At 57.7% G+C, this 21136-nt stretch overlaps 11 protein-coding genes across 11 annotated transcripts; 7 read left to right on the plus strand and 4 right to left on the minus strand.

Annotated features, from left to right (window-relative positions):
* Positions 1-156: 156 nt before the first annotated feature.
* Positions 157-1509, plus strand: PSEUBRA_002988 (CoA-transferase family III; the record flags this gene model as incomplete). Its single annotated transcript, XM_016437340.2, has 1 exon — positions 157-1509. One exon carries the CDS (start codon positions 157-159, stop codon positions 1507-1509), a length of 1353 nt encoding a protein of 450 aa, XP_016292858.2.
* A 398-nt stretch (positions 1510-1907) lies between these two features.
* On the plus strand, positions 1908-2547 carry PSEUBRA_002989 (Vesicle transport protein, Got1/SFT2-like protein; the record flags this gene model as incomplete). Its single annotated transcript, XM_016437331.1, has 2 exons — positions 1908-2389; positions 2466-2547. The coding sequence occupies 2 exons, from the start codon at positions 1908-1910 to the stop codon at positions 2545-2547; spliced, it is 564 nt and encodes a 187-aa protein (XP_016292859.1).
* A 725-nt stretch (positions 2548-3272) lies between these two features.
* On the plus strand, positions 3273-5366 carry PSEUBRA_002990 (Zn(2)-C6 fungal-type DNA-binding domain protein; the record flags this gene model as incomplete). The annotated part of the gene is made up of 1 exon (XM_059464942.1): positions 3273-5366. The coding sequence occupies one exon, from the start codon at positions 3273-3275 to the stop codon at positions 5364-5366; it is 2094 nt and encodes a 697-aa protein (XP_059320721.1).
* Positions 5367-5682: 316 nt separating this feature from the next.
* On the plus strand, positions 5683-6007 carry PSEUBRA_002991 (uncharacterized protein; the record flags this gene model as incomplete). The annotated part of the gene is made up of 2 exons (XM_059464943.1): positions 5683-5743; positions 5814-6007. 2 exons carry the CDS (start codon positions 5683-5685, stop codon positions 6005-6007), a joined length of 255 nt encoding a protein of 84 aa, XP_059321336.1.
* Positions 6008-6439: 432 nt separating this feature from the next.
* On the plus strand, positions 6440-7064 carry PSEUBRA_002992 (uncharacterized protein; the record flags this gene model as incomplete). Its single annotated transcript, XM_059464944.1, has 2 exons — positions 6440-6731; positions 6817-7064. The coding sequence occupies 2 exons, from the start codon at positions 6440-6442 to the stop codon at positions 7062-7064; spliced, it is 540 nt and encodes a 179-aa protein (XP_059321337.1).
* A 212-nt stretch (positions 7065-7276) lies between these two features.
* PSEUBRA_002993 (uncharacterized protein) lies at positions 7277-8002 on the plus strand (the record flags this gene model as incomplete). The annotated part of the gene is made up of 1 exon (XM_016437346.1): positions 7277-8002. The coding sequence occupies one exon, from the start codon at positions 7277-7279 to the stop codon at positions 8000-8002; it is 726 nt and encodes a 241-aa protein (XP_016292861.1).
* Positions 8003-8123: 121 nt separating this feature from the next.
* Positions 8124-10032, minus strand: PSEUBRA_002994 (Allantoicase domain protein; the record flags this gene model as incomplete). Its single annotated transcript, XM_016437362.1, has 3 exons — positions 8124-8308; positions 8391-9175; positions 9245-10032. 3 exons carry the CDS (start codon positions 10030-10032, stop codon positions 8124-8126), a joined length of 1758 nt encoding a protein of 585 aa, XP_016292862.1.
* Positions 10033-10615: 583 nt separating this feature from the next.
* PSEUBRA_002995 (Platelet-activating factor acetylhydrolase) lies at positions 10616-13069 on the minus strand (the record flags this gene model as incomplete). The annotated part of the gene is made up of 1 exon (XM_016437351.1): positions 10616-13069. One exon carries the CDS (start codon positions 13067-13069, stop codon positions 10616-10618), a length of 2454 nt encoding a protein of 817 aa, XP_016292863.1.
* Positions 13070-15428: 2359 nt separating this feature from the next.
* Positions 15429-17039, plus strand: PSEUBRA_002996 (uncharacterized protein; the record flags this gene model as incomplete). The annotated part of the gene is made up of 1 exon (XM_016437374.1): positions 15429-17039. One exon carries the CDS (start codon positions 15429-15431, stop codon positions 17037-17039), a length of 1611 nt encoding a protein of 536 aa, XP_016292864.1.
* A 132-nt stretch (positions 17040-17171) lies between these two features.
* PSEUBRA_002997 (uncharacterized protein) lies at positions 17172-18335 on the minus strand (the record flags this gene model as incomplete). The annotated part of the gene is made up of 1 exon (XM_016437404.2): positions 17172-18335. The coding sequence occupies one exon, from the start codon at positions 18333-18335 to the stop codon at positions 17172-17174; it is 1164 nt and encodes a 387-aa protein (XP_016292865.2).
* A 1469-nt stretch (positions 18336-19804) lies between these two features.
* On the minus strand, positions 19805-20323 carry PSEUBRA_002998 (Target SNARE coiled-coil domain protein; the record flags this gene model as incomplete). The annotated part of the gene is made up of 2 exons (XM_016437405.1): positions 19805-19869; positions 19960-20323. 2 exons carry the CDS (start codon positions 20321-20323, stop codon positions 19805-19807), a joined length of 429 nt encoding a protein of 142 aa, XP_016292866.1.
* Between the last annotated feature and the right edge of the window lie 813 nt (positions 20324-21136).

Consider the following 21136-nt stretch of genomic DNA (forward strand, 5'->3'; position numbering starts at 1 on the left):
CACACATATTACGGTCTCCGCAAGATGAAAGCGTTATCGGTCTGCGCTAGGCCGCTGCTGCGGGAGCGTGCCACCATGGCAGCGTCCGCATCTCTCGCCGCGAGAACTCTCACAAAGATGTCACCTACAGTGTCAAGCACGTTGCGAGCATCGACCATGCCTCAAAGACAATCTGCCAAGGTGAGCCGGCGGACATTCGCGACGACGCCAACAAGGCGGTCAGCCCAAAGCGAAGACGCTCCCTCGATTCCACCACCTCTCAAGGGCATTCGCATCGTCGACCTCACTCGAGTACTCGCTGGTCCCTACGCTACCATGCTACTCGCCGACCTGGGAGCAGACGTCATCAAAGTCGAGCATCCAAAAGGAGGTGACGATACGCGAGCGTGGCTTCCTCCCTTCGCGCAGCCTCCGACCGGCAAAGATGCACTCAAGCCGCCAGTGGGCAAGGAAGATTATTGGGCATCCCTGCCTCCGGAATCGGCTTACTTTCTCAGCGTCAACCGCTCCAAGCGATCCATCACGGTCGACCTCAAGTCGCCGGCGGGCAAAAAGATCATCTACGACCTCGTCGCGAAAGCGGATGTTGTCGTCGAGAACTACCTCCCTGGCAAACTGGCCAGTATGGGACTGGGCTACGAGGACCTGAAAAAGGTCAAGCCGGACATCATCTATGCCAGTCTCACAGGCTACGGTCAGACCGGCTCGTATCGCGACAAGGCAGGCTACGATGTGATCATCGCAGCTGACGCAGGTCTGATGCACATCACGGGCGAAGCGGATCGTCCTCCAGTCAAGATCGGAGTCGCTATGACGGACCTCACCACGGGGCTGTACGTGCACGGTGCTATCATGGCCGCGCTTCTGGGTCGTGCTCAGACGGGCAAAGGCGTCCACATCGACGCGAGCCTGTTCGAGTCGCAGATCGCATCGCTGGCCAACATCGCATCCAACTACCTCATCGCCGGCCAGGAAGCAGGACGACACGGTGACAAGCACCCCTCCATCGTACCCTACCAGACCTTCCAGGCTAAAGACGGCAGGATCATGCTCGGCGCGGGTAACGATGGCCAATTCAAGTTCCTCTGCAAGCTGCTCGACCGACCGGATCTCTCCTCCGACGTCAAGTACGCCACCAACGCCGCCCGCGTCGCCCATCGCGATACGCTCATTCCGCTCATCGACGAGCTGCTGCAGAAGAAGACGGTGCAGGAGTGGTGCGACCTCATCAACGGCAAGATCCCCGCTGCGCCGATTCGCAATATCAAGGGCACGTTCGACGAGCATCCGCAGAGTAAGGACAGGAAGGTGGTTGCCGAGGTGGAGCACCCAAGAGCGGGCAAGATCAAGATCGTCGCTCCAGCAGTGAGGTATGGTGAGGGAAAGATGAAGATCACCAGGCCCCCACCGGTGTTAGGCCAGCACACGGATGAGGTGCTGATGGAGGAGTTGGGGTTGTCGCAGGGTGAGGTGGAGGAGTTGCGCAAGTCGGGGGCTATTGGGCAGTGAGGTGTGGTCGTAAACATCGATAGCATTCAATTCACATCAGCTAGAACTCTCCGGTGAACATGGATGTGGCGTCTCAAGGCATGCTGGTGTGGTCGCGCTCGCGTGAGAGATGATGAGAAGGCGCTTAGCTGGCTCGTTAGGGCGGCCACGAGACCCTGAATGAGAAATTAGTCGAACCGCACAGCCAGGCGCTCAGGGTCTGATGAACCGAGCGGAGGCCCAAAAAAGTGTTCGAGCTTTGAGACATGCACGCGCCTTGCTCATCGTCACCCACCATCCATCCTGCTCATCCAACGTGCGACATCTTCAGCAGCCTCACGAACCGCACCTCCGTCAATCTGCGCGAGACCACGAACAACATCACGTAGACAACCTTTCACCACCGTCCTCTCGCAACGATGTCTTGGTTCGGCGGCGGCGGCTCCAACGCCAACACCACCTCCACCTCCAACCCTTTCGCAGGCACCGGGTCATCACGATGGATCAACATGGACACGGACCGGATCAAGAACTTTGGTGGCGAGCTCACCGGCGAATCGGATGCCTTCTCCAAGACCTTTGGCATCGAGCTGACACGCCAGCAACGGATGATCGGTTTTGCAGCATGCATGTTCGGTGGCTTTGTCATCTCGCTCCTCGGCACGGTGCTGCTCGTCACTGGCTCGTTGGCCGTCTTTGTCATCCTCTACTCGGTCGGCGTGCTGGTCTCGTTGACAGGGACAGGGTTTTTGATTGGTTTTATGAAGCAGTTCAAACAGATGTTCAAGCCCGTAAGGATCGCGTTTACGTTGGTGATGATCGTAGCGTTTGTCATGGTGTGGGTGTCCGTGTTTGCCATTGGAAGCACCGTACTCGCCATCATCTTTGTCATTGTCCTATAGTAAGTTCGAACCGGATCCGACCTCTGGAGCGATACGAGACGGAAGCTGACACTCTTCTTGCGTGCGTTCGAACAGCGTCGCCTTCCTGCTCTACTCGCTGAGCTACATCCCATGGTGCATCGACTTTATCAAGCGCATGTTCAGCAAGCTCTTCTGAGCGCCAGATGCTGTCTCGCTCCATGTCAATCACGAGACGTCTTCTGGCTCGCCTCGAGAGATCCAGGCTGAGTGTAGACTGCACGTCCACCGCAAGCAACGTCTTCCTTCAGCCGTCCTCGACTGTATCTTTAGTCACGTAATACTCTGCATCTCAGTCACTGACATGCTTCCTCGTTGATCCAAGTTGACACCAGCCGCCAAGAAAGCTGAGAGCAGCTCTATGAGCGATGAATGGCCTTTTTTCAAGCTGTTAGATTGAATGCATCACACGCTCCTCGCGTCCAACCAAAGCGGCAGTCGGCCTTTTTGACGTGCAGCGGCCAAAAGCAGAGAGGCGGGGAAGAGGAAACGAAGCTGCTCGAGAGGGTCCTTTGCTCGCTTACTTCTCTTTTCCCAACACCATCCCATCCAGGCATCGACCCAGCGCAGACCCGCTCAAACGTGGTCGTCAGCCCTTCGCAACTACGAGATCGTCCTTCTCTCTCTCTCTCCTCGCTTCCTGCTTCGAAGCGGCATCCTGACGTCGGTAGACCACCGGCCAAACGCCTACGAACCGCTGAGCTCAGCATCCATTATACGTTTGCATCAGCCGAATCACCCAGCACAGTGCATCACTTCGAAGCACACTCTCTATTCCGTTATCAAGCTCTGCTCTTTCTCGCTCGCTCTTCACGCTCGCTCTCGGAAGGCTTCTGCATGTACCCGTAACATCGACGACCCAGCATGTCCGGCGCCAACGGCAACAACTCGGCGCCTCGCGTGCCGTCATTTGCGCCCGGTTCGACACCGAGCTATTCACTGCCACCACATCCATCTACCACCAACTCGCAACGGCAGCAGAGTCCTGCATCGCACGCAGCAGCCTCCACCCTGGCTGCTCTCGCTTCCAGTCCGCCCGCTAGCCACAGCACGCCCACTCCTCGGAATCCGCAAGACTCGACATCCTTGGCTTCCTCGTCGACAGCGCAAAACGCGCGCCCCACCCAGGCATCCACGTTGAAGCAAAGCTTGTACTCGAATGCGCCGTCTTCATCCTCGAAGGCTGCTGTCGCCGCGACCAGTAAATCGCCGTCCGGCTCTCCGCTCAAGAAGGAACTCGACATGAACTCCAAGACGGCTCCATTCCCCGCCTCTACTTCCACGCCAACCAAAACTGCGTCCTCGACCGCAGGAGGCCCTGCATCGACGTCAAAGGAGTCCAGTGCAAGCAAGCGCAAGAAGGCCAACCGAGCCTGCCTCCATTGCCAGAAGGCGCACCTAACCTGTGACGATTCGCGGCCATGCATCCGCTGCGTCAAGAAGGGGCTGGCAGATTCGTGTATGGATGGCCACCGCAAGAAGGCCAAGTATCTGCTGGATGATGACGAGCTGGAAGAGCTCAAACGCCAGAAGGATGCCAAGAAAGCGGCCAAGCAGGCAGCCCAGAAGACCAGCACTGCCTCGAAGCAGCAACAGGCGTCCAAAGCATCGCGGCAGGACACGGCTTCGACAGCACAGCAGGCCTCTACGTCTCCTCCTGAAAGGGCATCGGCGGTCAGCAACATCTTTGATCAGATGACAGGTGGTATCCCAACACCAAGCTCCTCTGGCCACGGTCCTTCTCCGCATCAGCACGATTACCTTTCGAGTAACACGTTCGACTCTTCCAATGGCGGCGACATTGCTGCTTCGAACAGCAATGGCAATGCGCCAATGGACCTTTCGTTCGACCCCTCGACTCACAATTTTGGCAGTGAGGCGACGAGTCTCGAGTATTCCATCCTGTCTTCCATGCTCAATGGTACCGATCTGCAGCTGCTGGGTCCAACCGGAGCAAGTCCCGACTTCCAGACCTCGCCTGCAGTCGGCGTGATGGATGGATGGAACATCGCCAGTGGAGGGCTGGATGCGATTCTCAACCTCGGCATGCAGCAGAACCAGATCCCGGGCGCCGGCGGCATGGACACGGCAGCAGCGACCTACAGCGACACGGCGGGCATGAACGCATACGCAGACACGCAGCCCATCACCGGACTGAGCGAAGTCGGTGGAGATGGAGCCTTCAATGCGCTCGAAGTGCCTAGTCCCAAGCCGGCGATGATGGAGGAGCCTACCATCCTCAGCGAAGCACAGCAGGGCAGCAGCAACAACCAAGTCGACCTGGGCTCCTCCTCGCAGCGCTCCACATCGAACGAACCCGTTGCGGACATCAACAAAGCCATCGCCTCTCGTCGCGTCGCCCGTCAACAACAGGACACGATCTGGCGCGCACGCATCGCCAAAACCTATCGCGACAACACGGCCCCTTTCCCTTACCCCGAGGGCTACCACTTCCTCATCAAATACGTCACGTCCAAGTTCGAAAAGCAAGATGTGCTACGCATCGTTCGAGCGCTGGCCATCTTCCGACCCTCGCTCATTGCTCTCCAAATGCCTCTGACCGAGGAAGACGAGTCGTTCGTCGAGCGTTCCTTCCAGCGCACAATGTTGGAGTTTGAAAAGCTCATCAGCTTTTCCGGCACGCCGACGGTGGTCTGGCGCCGTACGTGTGAGATCTGCGTCGTCGGGGCCGAGTTCTGCATGCTCACCCAGTGGTCTAAGGACCAGCTGATGGGGAGACGGATCTACGAGTTTATGGATAAGAACTCGACCTTGGACTACTGGGAGAAGTTTGCATTGCATGCGTTCGAAAATACCACGCAGAGCGTCATGACGACGTGCACGCTGGTCAAGCCGGATGGCAAGCTGGTGCCGTGTGCTTGGAGCTTCACGATTAAGAGGGATATCTTTGATCTGCCCAGTTTGGTGGTGGGGAACTTTCTGCCGATATTGTCGTAGTTCTGTCGCCACCGCCTTAAGCGCGCATGCGAGCTCGATGTGACTCTCGCCAGATCCATCACGACAGTGGAAATCATTGCGAACTCGATCTCACTTTCATTTGCTGCGCGATCTTCGAACGTTGGTCCCACCAAACCTTGTGCGCAAAGAAGCCCGCGCAGCGCAAAGAAGCGCAGAGAATCCTGAGCAGAAGGGGCGGGCTTCATAGTTATAAAGCTCCCGTCTGGGCGTCTTGCTTCCTGCCTTTCCCCCTCACACCACACAGAGAAACAAGCATCGTCTTCTTCTCCAAGTCAACTCATCCGATCTCTACACCATGTCGTCTTCCTCGTCCTCTGCCCCACTCACTCAGTACGACAAGGGCATGCTCAAGACCAGTAAGTCGCGCCGCTTTCCTCTCGGGTCGTCGTCTCTTGTACAAGGTCCTGACCATCCATACCTCACCAGTGATGAAAACGCAGATCGACCAGGCCATCACCCAAACCTATCAGCTCGAGATGCAGGCGTTGGCTGTCATCGCCAAGTTAGACGTCCGGAACGAGTCTCTTCAAGCTGCGGAGGAGGCAGAGATGCATGCTCAGAGCATGAGGAAGCACTGGTTGACTGTCCGCTCGCAGCTCGACCAAGAGCCTTCCAAGTGAGCACGGAGAGCAGCTTCGTGCGCCCTCAGGAGTCACATCCGATGGGCGCCGCTCCCAATCTTTCCGCTCTACGTAAATCATTGACGTCTAATGTCGAAGCCGGCACGAGGGGTTGCCATTCGAATGTCAAATGTTACCATCGTGTATGTGTCCGTGCGCAGCGGGAAGGGCAGAACACCGTTTGGCTGAGTCACGTTGTGTGATTCGATTCGGGATGGCCGATTCTAGGGCGGTGCCACTGGATGATGGCTGAGTGTGACTTCAGAGAAGTACCACACGTCTCGACTAGGAGAATCAGGTGTGGCTTGAGACGCATATAAGGATCTCTGCTTGGCTGAGTCGACGTTTCCCATTTCCCGTTTCCCCCACACCATTCAGATCGCCACGCCGATCTCATCTTCAGAGCATCGCCATCCTTCCTTCTCTACAGCGATGGCCTCCCAGACCAACGCCGAGAATGGCCGAATCCGGGCGATCAAGATTGTTCGAGCTGCCGGCGCTGACGCACAAGCTGCCAACGTAAAGGGCGAATCCAGCACCAGACGTCGAAGTCAGATCGTCGACGAGATCAGCGCTCTACACAAGCATCGAAGTGATCTCAAGTCCCTGAAGGCGAAGCAGGACAACGTCCGCGTTGACGCCGCTGCAGCCGAGTCGGTCCTTCACGCGTTCAACACCGATCCAGTGGCGCTGCGCTTCCGGGAGTTGAAGCCCGAGATGTTTCGTAAGTAGTCGTTGCCCTCATACATCTCGTCTGCATCTTCGAGGTCACAGTCTGACACACAGAAGTCTCTCGATGTCCACGTCAGCTCCTCACTTGCAGCAAGACTTGTCCATGCTGCAGGAGCTGGATCGCAACATGCTTTCTTTGTGCGCGCAACACTCCCTTGGACTGCCGACCGATGGCAAGCTCGAACGCGTCGCTAGTCGCGCGCAGTTCGACACCTTGAACATGATCATGCGTATCACTTCGCACTCGCCTGAGCTGCAGCTCCACTACTTGAAGAGGATGAGAGATGGCATCAAGGACGACAATCGCGCTCGCAAGAAGGACTAAGTGATGTGTGATGACGGCGCTACCCACTTTTGTACCACAATTTCGGGCCACTTTTGTGCAATTCCATCTGTTTTCCAGACCCTGACGCACGGTGCAACTGCGAGAAGATTTGACCCTGCACCCAGGCATCGTTGAGATCTTCCATCTGCCCCACCACCACCGCCTGCACCCTTCCTGCTTACCGTCACCCTGAACGAGGGCCACCATCAATCATGCCGACAATCCTCCCCGCAGATCCGCCTCTGCGGCTGCAATCCATCTCGCTCACCGCCTTGTCCGCGGTCGGAACGCAATACCTCCTGTCCATCCCACCCTCCAACCAGCTGGACCTCTTCCGCACCGCCGCAACGCTCCTTCTCCCCACGCTCACCTTCAGCTTCCTCCAGAGCCGCTACATCACCCTGCAGCGCGCTGCCGCCCTCCGTCTCTCCCTACCCGCAACCGAGTTCAAAACCGCCATGAAGGCGCACACGATCCTCACCGCCACGGGCATGTCGACCATCTTCGCGATGCTCTGTTCCACCGCTCTGCTGTCCAACTTGCCGCTGCTGTATTCTCGACTCATGCAGGGTGATGTAGCCTCCTGGGTCAGGGGAGTGGAAAGGCCAGTGAGCTGGTTCTTCGCGACGGTGAATCTGACCATTGTCATCGTGTGCTGGGCGATGATGTTCACCCAAGAGCCCATGACATTCACGTTCGAGCGTACGGTAAAGGACGACGAGGTGCCATTGGAGAAGCTCAAAAAGGGCAAGGGGTGGAAGAAGGTCTGCAGTACGTCGAGAAGACACGATGTTTGGGTGCAATCCGTCCACCTGCCCGGTGGGCAAGATGTGGGGGTGTTCGATATGACCACCCGTCTGGCGTCCAATCACCCACTGTATAGCGCCGAGAAGGATACTCAACCCTCTGGACCCACATTGCGCATCTCACTGCCATAGACCACGCCAATCACATCCAAAATTTCGGACATTCTTACTTGTGTTGACCTCACCTCAACCTAGGTTGACCAGCCAAAGATGTAAAACTTTCCGTTGAAGAGTGTACAGAGGGGGTGAAGATTCACACCTCGACCTCATCGCAATCCAACCCCGGGTGAAGCGGTGACTCGTTGACGATGCACGCAAAGTCGGTGGGTGCTTTGCCCAGTGCGATCATGGGATGGTGCCACACACCGGGGTGGTATTGGATCGCCTGTTCGGATGTTGCTTCAAACACGCCGATGGTGTTCAGGTCCGGCCTGTCATCTGTGCGACACGAAGAGGATGGAGGTTGTGTCAGTACCAATTTGTTGGAGAGAATGTAATGGGCACGGGGTGAAAGGGCTACCTTTGGAATTGAGCGCGACAACCACCAAGAAGCCCTCCTGCTTCCCACCAACAGGGACCATCGGGATGAATGCCTGCGTGGTAAACCGGTGTCGTTCGAGGAGCTTCACCTCGAACGGCATCGTCGTCGCTGGATCGCAGCGGTACACGTGGATGTTCGTCCTCGCCCCTGCGTCCGTCGGGTAGTCGTTCACGATCTCGGCCAGGTTGAGGTACTTTTTCGCCGTGCCCTGATTGACCACCTTGAACGCCTTTTCCATTGGGTTGCGCGACGAGGGTCCATCGATCACCGCGCCGTACGGCGCAAAGGCCTCGCTGGTGAGCGGCGAAGCGGCAAGGAAGGTGCCATGCACCACGATGCCCATCGTCGTCGTCGGGGTAGAAGAAAGGGCACTTACGGGAGCGAATGGGTCGGATGTAGCCGACGGCAGAGGGTCTTGGATGTCCTGCGGCACGCTCACCGCTGGCAGGCTAGCCAGGGGGAGATTGGCAGCGAGGATCGGGGACGCACGACGACCATGCACCCGGAACCGCTTGATGCCGCCATCCGGATGCATCTTGACCATCACATGCGTGAAAGGGGTGGTGTTCTCGAGGAGTGGGAAGAAGTGTCGACGACCAGGACCGAGCTTCGTGCGCGAAAGGAGGGTGGTCCACTGGACGTCGGAGGTGCTGGGGATGGAAGGGGAGGTGTGGACGGTGCCGAGAATTTCGGTCGATTCGGGGAAGTTGCCCAGGAAGTGAGCTGTGTCGACTTCTGCATAGGAGAGGAAGCCCGACTCGCCACTGTACAAAGGAAGAAAATGCGTCAGTAGAAAGGTCGATATGGTCGAAAGGGGAAAGAAGGCGACTCACAGCTTGACAATCGACCAGTTGAAGTGACCTTTGCCTCTCGAACGGCGGGTCTCCCATCCATCGCCCATATCTTTACCTCGTCCGGGCAAGATGATGTTGCTTCCAGCACCAAAGTGCTGGTCGTCCGTGAAGACCACCCTGGCGCCGTTCAAGCAGTGAGCGAGATCGAGCACGTTCATCGCGGCATTATCCGTGCTGACCACCTCGCCTTCTCCCTGCCCCACCGGCGGTGGTGGAATCACACCGTACACTCGGAACCTCGCAATTCCTCCATCCGGGATCATGTGCAGCTTGATATGCGTATACACCTTGTCACCTTTGCCCTGGGCGACCGTAAAGAGGTGCCTCTGGCTCGGCCCGCACGGTGAGACGGGGACGACGCATTCCCACCTCGCATCGTTCTCGGCCAGCGCGTTACCCGTCTCGCTCTCCTCCTGCGGCGTCAGTGCGAGCGCGTGGATCGAGATCTCGGGCGCCTCGTTGCCGTTGAAGTTGGCCGTGTCGACGTCGAAGCCGACGAGCTGACCGCCTGCCTGCGGGCCAAGGCGCAGGATGACCCAGTCGTAGGTGGGGTTGTGACGACGCGTCTCCCAGCCGTCGAAGAGCGCGCCTTTGGGTCCGAATTGGCCCTTGAGCGAGGGAGCGGGACCGACTTTGAGGAGCGAGGAGGCGGGGGCAAACCACTCGTCTGAGGTGGAGAGGATGCGACCGCCAAGGGCGACCGAGGAGATCTCGGTCGAGGTGCTGCCTAGGACAGCATCGAATTGTTCCAGAGGAATGGCTGTCATGATTCAACAGAGATGAAGAGGGTCGTAGTGGTGGTGGTGGTGGTGGGTGAGGAGGATGGACAGGAAGAAGAGAAACGGAAGAGATTGCGTGATGATCCCAGGTCAAGTCGGGCTTGTGCGAGCCAAGACCAACACAATCACACTCTATCTGGCCCGGGAAATCAGCCGAGCCTCCGCCCTTCCTTTCCTTTCTTCTCGCTTGACCTCTCCGCATGTTCTTCATTTCATCATGCGATCTGATCGTGACCTTCTCTGCACCATCTTCCGTAGCATCGACCATATACGACACCATCGTGCGACGACTTGACCGTTCCAAGACGACAGAGCCACTGTGATGCTGCCCTCGGCCATCTCCGAAGCAGGCAGCGTGTTGGATTCGCGTCAGAATTCGGATAAGAATTTTGGACTTTGTTCGGCGTCCTCTTCGGCCTGCGGAAACTCGGCCGCGCTCTCATCTTGCTGCTCATCATCATCATCACCGATCTGTCTTCAGCACTAAAATGCACTAGCATGCTCTCGATCCTTCCATTCGTACGACGATGCGATCGTTCTACAGCATGCTGTGTAGCCCTTACAGTTCGATCTAGAGTGCGTGAACGATGAGTCTTCCCAGACGATTCCCGTCACTTCCACTCGCCTTTGCGTCCAGCTCCTTGGGTTGAGCCTTGCCTTCCTTCCAAACGCGCCATGCTTGTCCGTCCTTTTCGCCCTTGAGACCTGCGAACACGCCGTCCGACTCCTCCCTTTTGTTGTCCAGAATGAGCCGTCTGGTGATGTCGCAATTGACCTCGAGGATCGACTGCGATCCGACGCTGCCAACGAACTTGCTCATGCTAGGCAATAAGAAGGGGAAATCGCTGAACGATGTGTGCTGACTGGCGACGTTCTGCTGTTCCTGGTTGGCCTTGTGGTACGTCCACCCTTTGACCGGTGTCGCCTTAGCGGCGAGGTCTCGCTCGAATGCAAGGATCTTCTCGCTGACCTCCTCGAGGTTCCTGCCCACCACATCCGGCGTGCCGTACACCGAGGGGCAGCTGTAGAATTCCTCGTACGTCACCCACGCCGTCCTGAACCCAGCCTGCTTGGCGGCAAATGTATCCCACGTGTGTGAGGCGACGAACCAGATGCCCTGATACTCCTTCTTCGCCGCTTCTGCATCGAGCGGCTCCGCCTTTATGCGACGCAGCACCTCGGCGTACACCCTCGGGTCCGGTTTGGCCGCACCAATCTCGTCGCAGCTGAACAAGCCGATGCCGGAACCAATGGCGTTGTGCGCCTCGGACCGACCGTTCCGGGCCGCGTCACTGTCGATGTCTGCGCCATCGCTCTCGCCGAGCGCTCGAAGGAAAGAGGATCGACCGAGCTGGAGTGACCCGTTGGTGGCCGCCCACACATCAACCTTGTCTACTCCCGCGGGCAGGCGACCTTTGCCATCCCGATCGCGATAGATCTTGGTCAGCGCATCGACCATCCCTGGTCGCGGTCGAAGCTTGCCCAACGCACCCATCATGGTTTGCACCACTTCCGGACCGAACGGGTTCTCCAGTGCCTCTTCTGCCGGTCCATCGTCTGCAAACGACCCGCCTTGGGTGAGCGCCGTGCCCTTTCCGTCCTTTTTCGGCAGGATACCCGCCTGAAGGAGAACTCGCGGCAGTGTACCCTTGAAGACTTCGCCAATCGGCTTGTACTGCCCGCACACGCTCGAATACGTGAAATCACGCTGTGTGCCGTGGAACCAGTCCATGATCACCAGCTCGGGCACGATCTTTGGCACACCCTCCGCCTCCAGCTGGTCCTTGAACAGGCCCTTGAGCGCGTCGATGCACGCATCGAGACCAAACAGTGTGCCGAACATGTCGTGCACGATCACCAGTCTCGATGGTGGACACACGGACCCGCTTGTCGCAGTGGGATCCGATTTCTCCGTTCCCTCCGCGCCGATGGTGACGAGCCAGCCTTTACCGCCCGTGCTGGCGCTCGATTCGCGGGCGATGGTGGTGACATCGTCCATGTGCGACTTCCACTGTGTGAAGTCCTCGCTGTTGATGGTGTACAGCGGCTTGCTGACGGGCACAACGTCGGCGCCGGTGATGGGGACAGGTTCGACCCAGGGGTCGAGCACGAGCGCCTGGCCGAAGGGACAGTCGGTATGACGGAGAGCTTGGATGGCGGTCGACCCGCCAAAGCTGTGTCCGATCATCCAGGGATCATTCATCTGAAGCTTGCCAGCAAAGCCGGCGAGGGCCTCGGACCGGCGCGAGCGCAGCTTTGCTTCATCGCGAGAGGAGCGAGTACACGAGTCGACGAGCGAAGCCCCCTTGCCGGCGTTGATGTCGGCGACGATGGACAGAGCGGAGAGAACTTCGCGACGTCGAAACTCAACCTGCGCACGTCGAAACTCGAGCGGATCCGGCTTGCCGTCCACCTCGGTAGGTCGGATGTAGAGCTTGTTCTCCACACCAGAGGGTCCGGAGAACCACTTGAAAAGGCCACCGGAGCTCGAGCCCTCTTTGAGCGGATGATGGATCGTAGTGGACGAAGCGGAGCCATCGCGATGCTCGATGGCGGCAACGATAATGCCCGAGGCGGCGAGCGAGGTGAGGTACGCCGAGTAGGTCGTCCTGGTCCCACCCATGCCATGGCTGAACACTGCCACCGGGAATCCATCGGTTGGCAATTCTGCGAGTGGAGCGTCCACGGCGGTGGCCAGCTTCTGCGAGATGACACCGTAGGCAGGAAGGATGATGGGCAGAGCAAGGTACTTGGAGATGCCGGCGTACTTGAGCAGGCCGCCGATGGAGCGCAGCTTGGGCGCCTCTAGCCAGTCGAGCGATCCAGCATCGACGCTGGTCTTGGAGGTCGGGTAGTAGATGGTCACGAGCGTCGTGTCCGTGGTGAGAATCGCCTTGGTCGCACCGCCTTCTTGGTAAGTGTATGGGGTGGGGGAATCTTGGACGATGGGTGAGGCGAGCGGGATCTCTAGCGTGATAGCCGATACGCCGTACTGCGCGCCCGATGGCAGCGCTGGCAGGGACATGTCGAAACCGTCTATTCGAAACGCGGGGTGCGTATATGAAGGCAGATGCGATGATGATGGTGTTCATGATGCACAAAAGACTCTCTCCACTTGAAAGCGATTTCATGCGGGGAACAGGCGACAGAGCGCGTGGTTCGCCCGGCTTTGCTTCCAAAGATGCGAATTAAATTACCGGCTGTATGCTGGCTGTTCGCTGCTTGACCCTGGCACAGACGGTCAAGATGCCCCGCTTGGGTGGATCCGGCTTTTCGGCGCGTAGAGCCGCGCTTCTCCGACAGATCGGTTCGCTACCAATCCCTCTCGATGCTTTCTTCTTGTCGTGCGACATCTGCTGTGGATGGCATGCTGACGGCCGTGAGTAGGTCGTCCCAACGACGGCCCGAAGAAGAAAGATAGAAGAAGCACTATCGAGCAGCATCAGAGTAGATGCACAGGTGCTCGGTCCTCTTCTGTTGCACAGAATTCAGTCCTCGAGCGGAACGGCGTAGCGCAGGCTGTCTCTTGTTCGTGGTGGAGTCTAGCAATCATCTGCGTACAATCTGCACTCCTGAATGGTCTGGCACCTATCGTAGGGCTTGTCGACATGCAGTCCTGCTACGCCGCAGCCTGGTTGACCTTGCAACAGCACGGTCGGGAGGCATTCAGCATGTTGGCCACGCGTGAAGCGCCCCTCTGCTACCGATGATATCACCGTGCCCACACAGGGATAAGAAGGCAACGGACCGGCAACGCAACGCCGGCTCTTGTGGTTCCCTGTTTTGGCATCACCGCTTGGGCCCTCGAAACCTTTGCTGTTAGCTCGGATCGTCTGTCTCCCATTGCGCTCGAGCTTGCGGCTGCCGGTCGAGAGCCGTCAGCCTGGATACGGTCCATGACGAGCTCAGACCTCGCCGAATGCCGCTCTCTGATCCATGGAACATTCCGTTCTCGTCCAGGAGTCCTAAGGAACGTGATCGTCTCGCGTATCGGCAGCCGAGCACACATCGGACAGGCACCCAACACGCGTGGCATCGCTTGCCTGGGTTCAGCGACTCTTGTGAAGCGCTTGCTGCCGCACTTCCTAGTTCCACAATTTCCCTTCGACCTAGGCACAGTGGCCTGTCATCGGTCCTCATCGACAGGCCCCTCCACAGTCGTCGTTCGACGTCTTCGAGCAAACGAGCTCGATGAGCCGAACACGCGAACAGGCCTCCCGCTTTGGACGCATCCCCTGCAGAACTCGCACGGTGGGTTGATTCGAGGTAGTCTTCTATGCCCCGCCGTTCGTCTGTGGATCGTGGAGCGACTTTCGACCGAGCGTTTCTTGTCGTGTCTTCTTCGTCGATGCTACCGGAGCGGACGAAGCCTGATCGCTCAGCATTGCTAGCGGTCGTGTTGCAGCTGGCATTGCTTGACAGCTCATGGAGTCGTGCTTTGCCTGATCTGGCAGTGACAGCACAGCAGGTCCCTTTGTCCTACACGGAGGGCTCGAGGTTGTCGGTGCAAGACGCGATTCACAATGACACGCACTCGCATTAGAGAACCATTGCTGTAGCGTTGATTGACCGGCTATGATTGTCTCCATGACAGGTCTAGTTGCTCGCCTCAGTGTCGATGCAGGTGCATCTGTATTTTTGTGATCTCCCACTCCTCATTGTTTGTCATTGTTCGCTATCGAGCTATTCCTTCTTTGTGCAGCAAGCAGCCTTAGCCGCTGTTCAATGCCAGCCCCACTTCACCTTGCGCATCGTTGACGTCGGACTCGAGACAATGACCGCTCTAAGATCAGCAAAAGCTCAAAGTGTCTCGGCAATCACGGGCAATGACTGCTTCAATGTCTGCCTGATCCTACACCATCATGCGCTCATTCTTTAGCTTGCGTGAATGCACAATGCCATTCTGCTGTTCATCTTCCAGCAGAGCCCTTTGTACCTTCTTCGCTTGGTGGGAGATCTTGGCCACTCTATCCTCGAACGCTGCACAGCTGCAGGCCCGCTTGACGTTTCCGAACCTTGTCTGTCTGCTTAACGGCTAAGTGACGTCTGTCTGCTTAGCGGCCGTGTGACAGGTGTCGCCGATGCGAAGGGATGTCGCGAGCTGATGGTATATAGGCAGATCAGGTCCTCTGCTTATGCAAAGGTGTGGCTCCCACGTTCGGCTCTCCACTCCCGTCCTTCCTTGGCTCAATCTTCTTGACAGCTACTCATTCCTTCATCGTTGATCCTCTCATCCGGCTTGGGCTCCTGTCCCTGTAGAGACCTTCCTATCGGCTTCTCACGTACATATCCAGCACACTCTCACCCTCTTTCGTGTCATTCGTTCCCATCGTTCACTTCTACATCCTTCATCTGCCGTTTGCCTCCTACGAGTCCTCGTCAACATGGCCGTCCAACCTCACTTCGCGCTTGACAGCAACCTCGTCATTTCGCCGCATCCACACACAGACATCGCCTTCGACACTACGCCCCAGATCATCTTCAACGTCCTGCCGCCTTCGATCGGCAAGTCGTTCCTCATCCTCCTCATCTTCATGTGCTTCTGCCTAGGTGCCTCCTTCATGGAGTTCTTGAATCACATCCGCTTCGACATCCGACTCATGCGGAAGCCCGGCTGGAAGGATCCGGCCAAGTGCATCTCGCGTCTCGCCTACTTCTACTGCCGCTTCGGCGGGATGGCCTGCTTGCTGCTGGTGGTGCTCTTCCTTTCGCTCAAGCTGGACGACTGCGTGGCGATGCCGTGGGCGTTTGCCATTGGCAACTTGCTGCTGTACTTCGCGGTGACGCTGATTTTCGTGCAGCGGACCATGGCGCTATACTCGTGGAAGCGTTTCGTGGTAGTTCCGCTGACGATCCTATATACGGTCGCCATCTGCACCGCTACCATCTGCTTCCCCTTCTACGGCTCTGGGTTCCGCATCCCTGGCACACGCTTTTGCGCATACGATACGAAAAGAGGCAACGTTCGCACGCTCGTCCTCGCCATCCTCTTCAAGGTGATGAGCATGATCCTCGACCTCACCCTGCTGCTGCTTACCTTGCATCGACTGCTGGACGGGGGTCTGCCGGCGCTCAGGCTCAAACGACCACAGGCTCTCCACCCGGGTCTGGCCGATCAAGCTCTCTCTGGCTTTCTCATTCGACAAGGCTTCCACTTCTACCTGCTGCAAGTCTTCACTGACGTCTTCTACATGTCGACCTACTTTACCTTCAAGAACGCATCGTATCAGTCGCTGGGCACGACGCTGGTGTTTACGGTACCGCCGATTGCCGCGGCGTCGGCCTTTCGCAACATGGGCAAGAAGGCGTCGCAGGTGACGTCCAAGAACGCCAACCGGGTCAACGAGATTATGAACTCGGACAACACGCCGTCGGGGGAGAACTCGGGGGCGCGGGGTCGCAGCATCACGCGTAACTCTGCCGCGCCCCAGCAGCAGCAGCTCGCCGCTGCCGTGCAGCTCATGGGGACGACCCACATGTTCGTGCCTGCCGAAGTGACGCGACCGGAAAAGACGACGCGCATCTCCTGGGGCGCTCGCGGACATGCGTTCAACCACTCGCGCCACGATCCCGCCGACTTCGAAAACGGCGTCATCATCACGGTCGGCACCGTATCGCACACGGAGGACGTCGATGCTCGCGCCTCGTCCGGCGCCAATTCTCCCCGCTATTCGTCCGACAACCCGGACCCGGAGTTGCACGAGATGCAGCGTCAGTGGCCTCCGAAGCTCACGAGCGAGTGCTCCCAGACGACGGAGACCCAATTCGAACCGGTTCCCGTTCTAGGGCGAATGTCAGCGCCGTTGCAGCGGGCGGGAACGAGCGGCTCCAACTCTTCCTGGTTCCCGCGCACGCCCGAGATGCCTTATCCCGAACCGCTGCTGTCGCCAAGAGACTTTGCTAGACCCGCCACCGCACCCGAGAACAGCAACCGTCGCGTACCCGTGCCAAGGGCTTTCGCCGACGACCAGGACACTCACTCGAAAGTCGTGTAACGACAACCCCACACTCCTTCACACTCCTTTTCTAGATGTTCACTGTAGATCAGTCGGAACAAATCATACAAATCTTCTGTGGGAACATCATCCATTCTGTGCAACTGAGATGGGTATAGGTTTGAGTGGGACTTAGAACTTCTCGAGCACGATCGGGAGGCCCAAACCGGACGTCCATTCCTCTCCACCTTTGTGTCGGGTGTCATCACCAAAGTCCAAGAAGCGCCTGAACTCGTGTAGCGAGCCCAAACTGGATCTGCTATCGTCGGAGTCGTCGTTCGAGGAACTGGACTTGGTGAGTTCCGGCTCGCTCTCGTCGGACGTCCTGCCCCTCGCGCGTCTTGGTGCGACGGGCGTTAGCGCCAGCACACTGCCTGGAGTGGCGTAGATGGCTTTCCTCTTGTCCTGCGGGGAGGTTGAACCGGGAGAAGTGAACAGCGGTTCTTCGGCGATGGTTCGAGATGGCCGACGGATGGACTTGAGCGGTCGCAACGGTTGCGCGCTTGCGAGGTTGTAGAGCGGTTTGTCGTCGGCTGTGTCGACAGATGTTCCGCTCGAGGTTGATGCCGTAGACATGCGAAGAGACGGTGTGGTGGACGTCACGCTGGGTCGTCGAGGAGAGGACGGGGCTTCGTCGGCACCCGTGCTGACATGGACAAAGTCGGTCGGACCAGAGATGGTGAGTGCTGCGGAAGGCGGCTCTTCAGGCTTGTTGCGTCGGAGGGAGACCTTGAGGATGCTGCCCTTGCGACCGAGCGGTTGGCGAGCGGGAGGAGGGGAGGACGAAGATGCGGTTGCTGTATGCTCTTCTTTCTCTTGCATCCACTTCAATGGTCCTCGTCGCTGCCGGGTGGTCGAGCCGACAGATACGCTCGCTGAGCGCAGGAGCCGCTTGACAGGATCGTCGGTAGAGCTTGAGGCCCTTGACGAGGCGGTGGGAGCGTCAATGTCGAGCAGATATTGTCGCTGCGGCTGCTGTGTTGTCTTCGGTGGGGCACTTGCATTTGCCGACGGCCTTGGATTGGAAGATGCAGCTGTGCTTGTTTCACTGTTGTTCGACCTTTCTGCAAGGACTGGTGTTGGACTTGACGCGGTGCTGCTGGAGGCCGGCTGCTGCTGCAACAGCTCCTCTGGGATGGTCGGGACCGGCTTCCTCTTCACCTTTCGTACAGAAGATGCTGCTGGCTTGGCGATGCGGAAAGAAGATGGGGTACAAGAGCCACGCCATCTATTTGCTTGCGTTTCCGATGGCAGCATGCCCGGAAGCGTGGACGGCATAGGCGATGCTACCGACATGCTGGTGATACGATGATTCGGTGTGAAAATGCTGATGATGCCGTTTACGGAAAGTCGTGATCGCCAAAGGTTGGTCTTTTGAAGTATCTGTAGCTTTGATCGAAGCTGTGCTGATGGTGTGGAAGCAAGTGTTCTGTTCGCAGATCTTCAGGAAGAGCTATCAGGAGCAGGAGGACCAAGGGACTCCGACATAGACAGGATCTTGGCCCCTGGCTGCAGGAGCACAGTTGAACAGATCGGAGTTGGGACGACGTACCCGTGCTCGGTCTCATTCACGCACCACACCAACACAAAAGACCCTTACGTGAAATGCTCTGCATTCCCATTGTTCAAGCACAGGGTGAAGCGCGAGATGCAACGTGAACAGTGCGGGGCAGGCCAATGCTACGCTAGAAGGACGTAAGCGAGGGGCGAAGCGAGTGCCGCGAAGCTTGGGATGCCGTGGTGACAAAGGCTAAAAACGCAACCGTGCATGAGGTTGAACATACGATGTTGTTCGATACCCTTGCGCGCTCTCTTCCAACTGAAACTGAGCCATGACGGCTTGTCAACCCGACACCGCCGCCATCTTTGACTTAGAGGCTTGCTCTTACCACCTCGACAACGGTGGTACGACGAATAAAACACTGCCACGGGCCACGATTGACTCAGGCACTGGTTTGAGTTGACTCAAGATGGTTCCAGATCAAGTGGCTGCGATACACGAGCCAAGCCAAGGGACGGGGAAAAAAGTGGCATGATGATGCAAAACTGCTGCACGGCGGAAAACAGGCGCGTGTGTGTGTGTTGGTGTCACCTTGACCCGTTCCAAACTTCGCTTGGCTAGGGCTGTGCGTTGGAGCCGCGATAGACCCAAGCGGTAAGCGAACAAGGGTCCCCGTCTGTCCTGTTCGGCTCGCAACATCCTCAGATCGCGCGTCTGACTGCTGCGCGGCTCGCGTCGAACGGAAGGCCATCTGCTGTATGACGAAATCGAGGAAAATAGGCTTGGCCCGCGAAGCTTGTTCTCGTTGCCGGTGAACCCTGTCGTCAGACGAAGGAGATCCGGCAACGTTTCTTCTTCCATTGAGCCCTTGCACTGCATCGGGCCGAGCCACACAGCTCTTTTGTGCCTGGTTGCGAACGGGACCTCTCGCAGAAGGGTGTGTTCCGCGGAGTCGAGACTCTATCGAGCTGAACACTCGACGGAGATGGCGAGGAGCGGCTCGGAGCGGCGCGTCCAGCATTGGCTTGGGGTTTGTGTGCGCTGCCGAATCGCGTCGGATCGGGCCATTCGCAGGGTGTGCGTCAGCCCGATCACGGTCTGTCGCATCACACCAACGCAACCCTACGAAAGACTTCATCCTGGACTTGCTGGCTGAGTCGAAGTCGAAGGTCGGAATGAAGCTCGAAGGAAGGGACCTTCGGACTGGGTCCGGTAGCTTGGCTGCGTTATGTCTCGACACATCTTGCGTTGAGGGCGATCCTTGTCACTTGAAGAATGCGATCAGAAGAATAAGGGCCACGATCAATGCGCCTAGCATCCAGACCATACCTGTGCATCGCCACGACAAGATGTGTGAGTGGTGCGTGTCAGTTGTACGTTTGCTGTCGAAGTACTGCGGTAGCGCCGTCGGTCACTCACCATGATCCTTGAGACTGTCTCTCAGCCGGTCCATTTGACTCGTGGCACCTCCTAATCGCAGTCCAGTGCGGTTGGCGTGGTGGTCGTACTCTTCGAGAAGCTCTTGATGCAAGTCAAGCTCCTCGTTCATTTGCAGACTCATCTCGTGTTGTCGATTGAGTGAGCCCGAGAGCGCGTCGAGATGGCGATCTTGGTCTTGCCAGTGCTGCTCCTGAAGACCGGCTATTTCGGCGTCCGAGAAGCCGCCATTCCCATTCTTCCGTGCTGCACCATGAAGAGCGCCCGAATCCGTCGTGTGGTCGGCCCTTTCTGGCTCGTCCGCGAAAGGGTTGTGGTCGAGGGGAAGAGGCGCCGGGCTCGACATGCTGACGTGTCGCTCGCTGCTGATGGCTGCGACGCTGTTCTGGCGTTACTGCATTGCTTGAGCTTCGGTGATAGGTCGCAGATGACTAGCAAGCCGCTGATGCTGCCGTAGGATGGCGCTGTCTAGAGGCTGAACATGGGAGAATCTCGCGTACGCAGGATGCTGAGAAGAAGTGCGTTGGATGTCCGTGCGAGAAGGTCGTTCTGTCGGAAGTCGGTGTTGAAAATATACAAGTTTGTTAGGTCGGCGAATGTCAAAAAACAGTGCGTGGGCCGGAGAATTTTGCTGACTGCAAGCAAAGAAATTCGCCGGCGATGACACTTGTCTCGACTTGGCGTACACTGCAAGAAAAGCTTCTCGGGATTTGCCGGCCATGCAGCATCCTTGGGACCGTCGAATGAAGGAGGAGACCTGCTTCGACATGTTCGCTGTCGCGTCACCGGTCTTGTGCTTTGTGGATGTGCCTCAAGTGGCCCAGACGGAAGAAGCTCGGCGAGATTGATCACGAGCTTGATGCACGTCCTCGGTTGGCCACGCCGACTGGTACGGCCGTTCCGACCTTGCTTCCCACGTCCGTCAGCCGCCTCTCTATGTCTTACCTTTCCAACGGAGTACAGCCGACTGCTTCTCACCGTCCCTGACTTGGCGCGGCCACGCTGTTCTCGTAGCAAAATCGCCAAGATCCGAAAGGCTCTTGGGACGAAAATGAGAGGCAACGTCGCATGAATCGACTCGAAAGTTTTGTGGCAACTCGGCCAGCTGCCGATGCATTGTCTTCTGACCTTTTCATAGCATGGACCGGACCTTGAATCT

Source organism: Kalmanozyma brasiliensis, assembly GCF_000497045.1.
Source record: "Kalmanozyma brasiliensis GHG001 unplaced genomic scaffold PSEUBRA_SCAF2, whole genome shotgun sequence".
NCBI lineage: Eukaryota > Fungi > Basidiomycota > Ustilaginomycetes > Ustilaginales > Kalmanozyma > Kalmanozyma brasiliensis.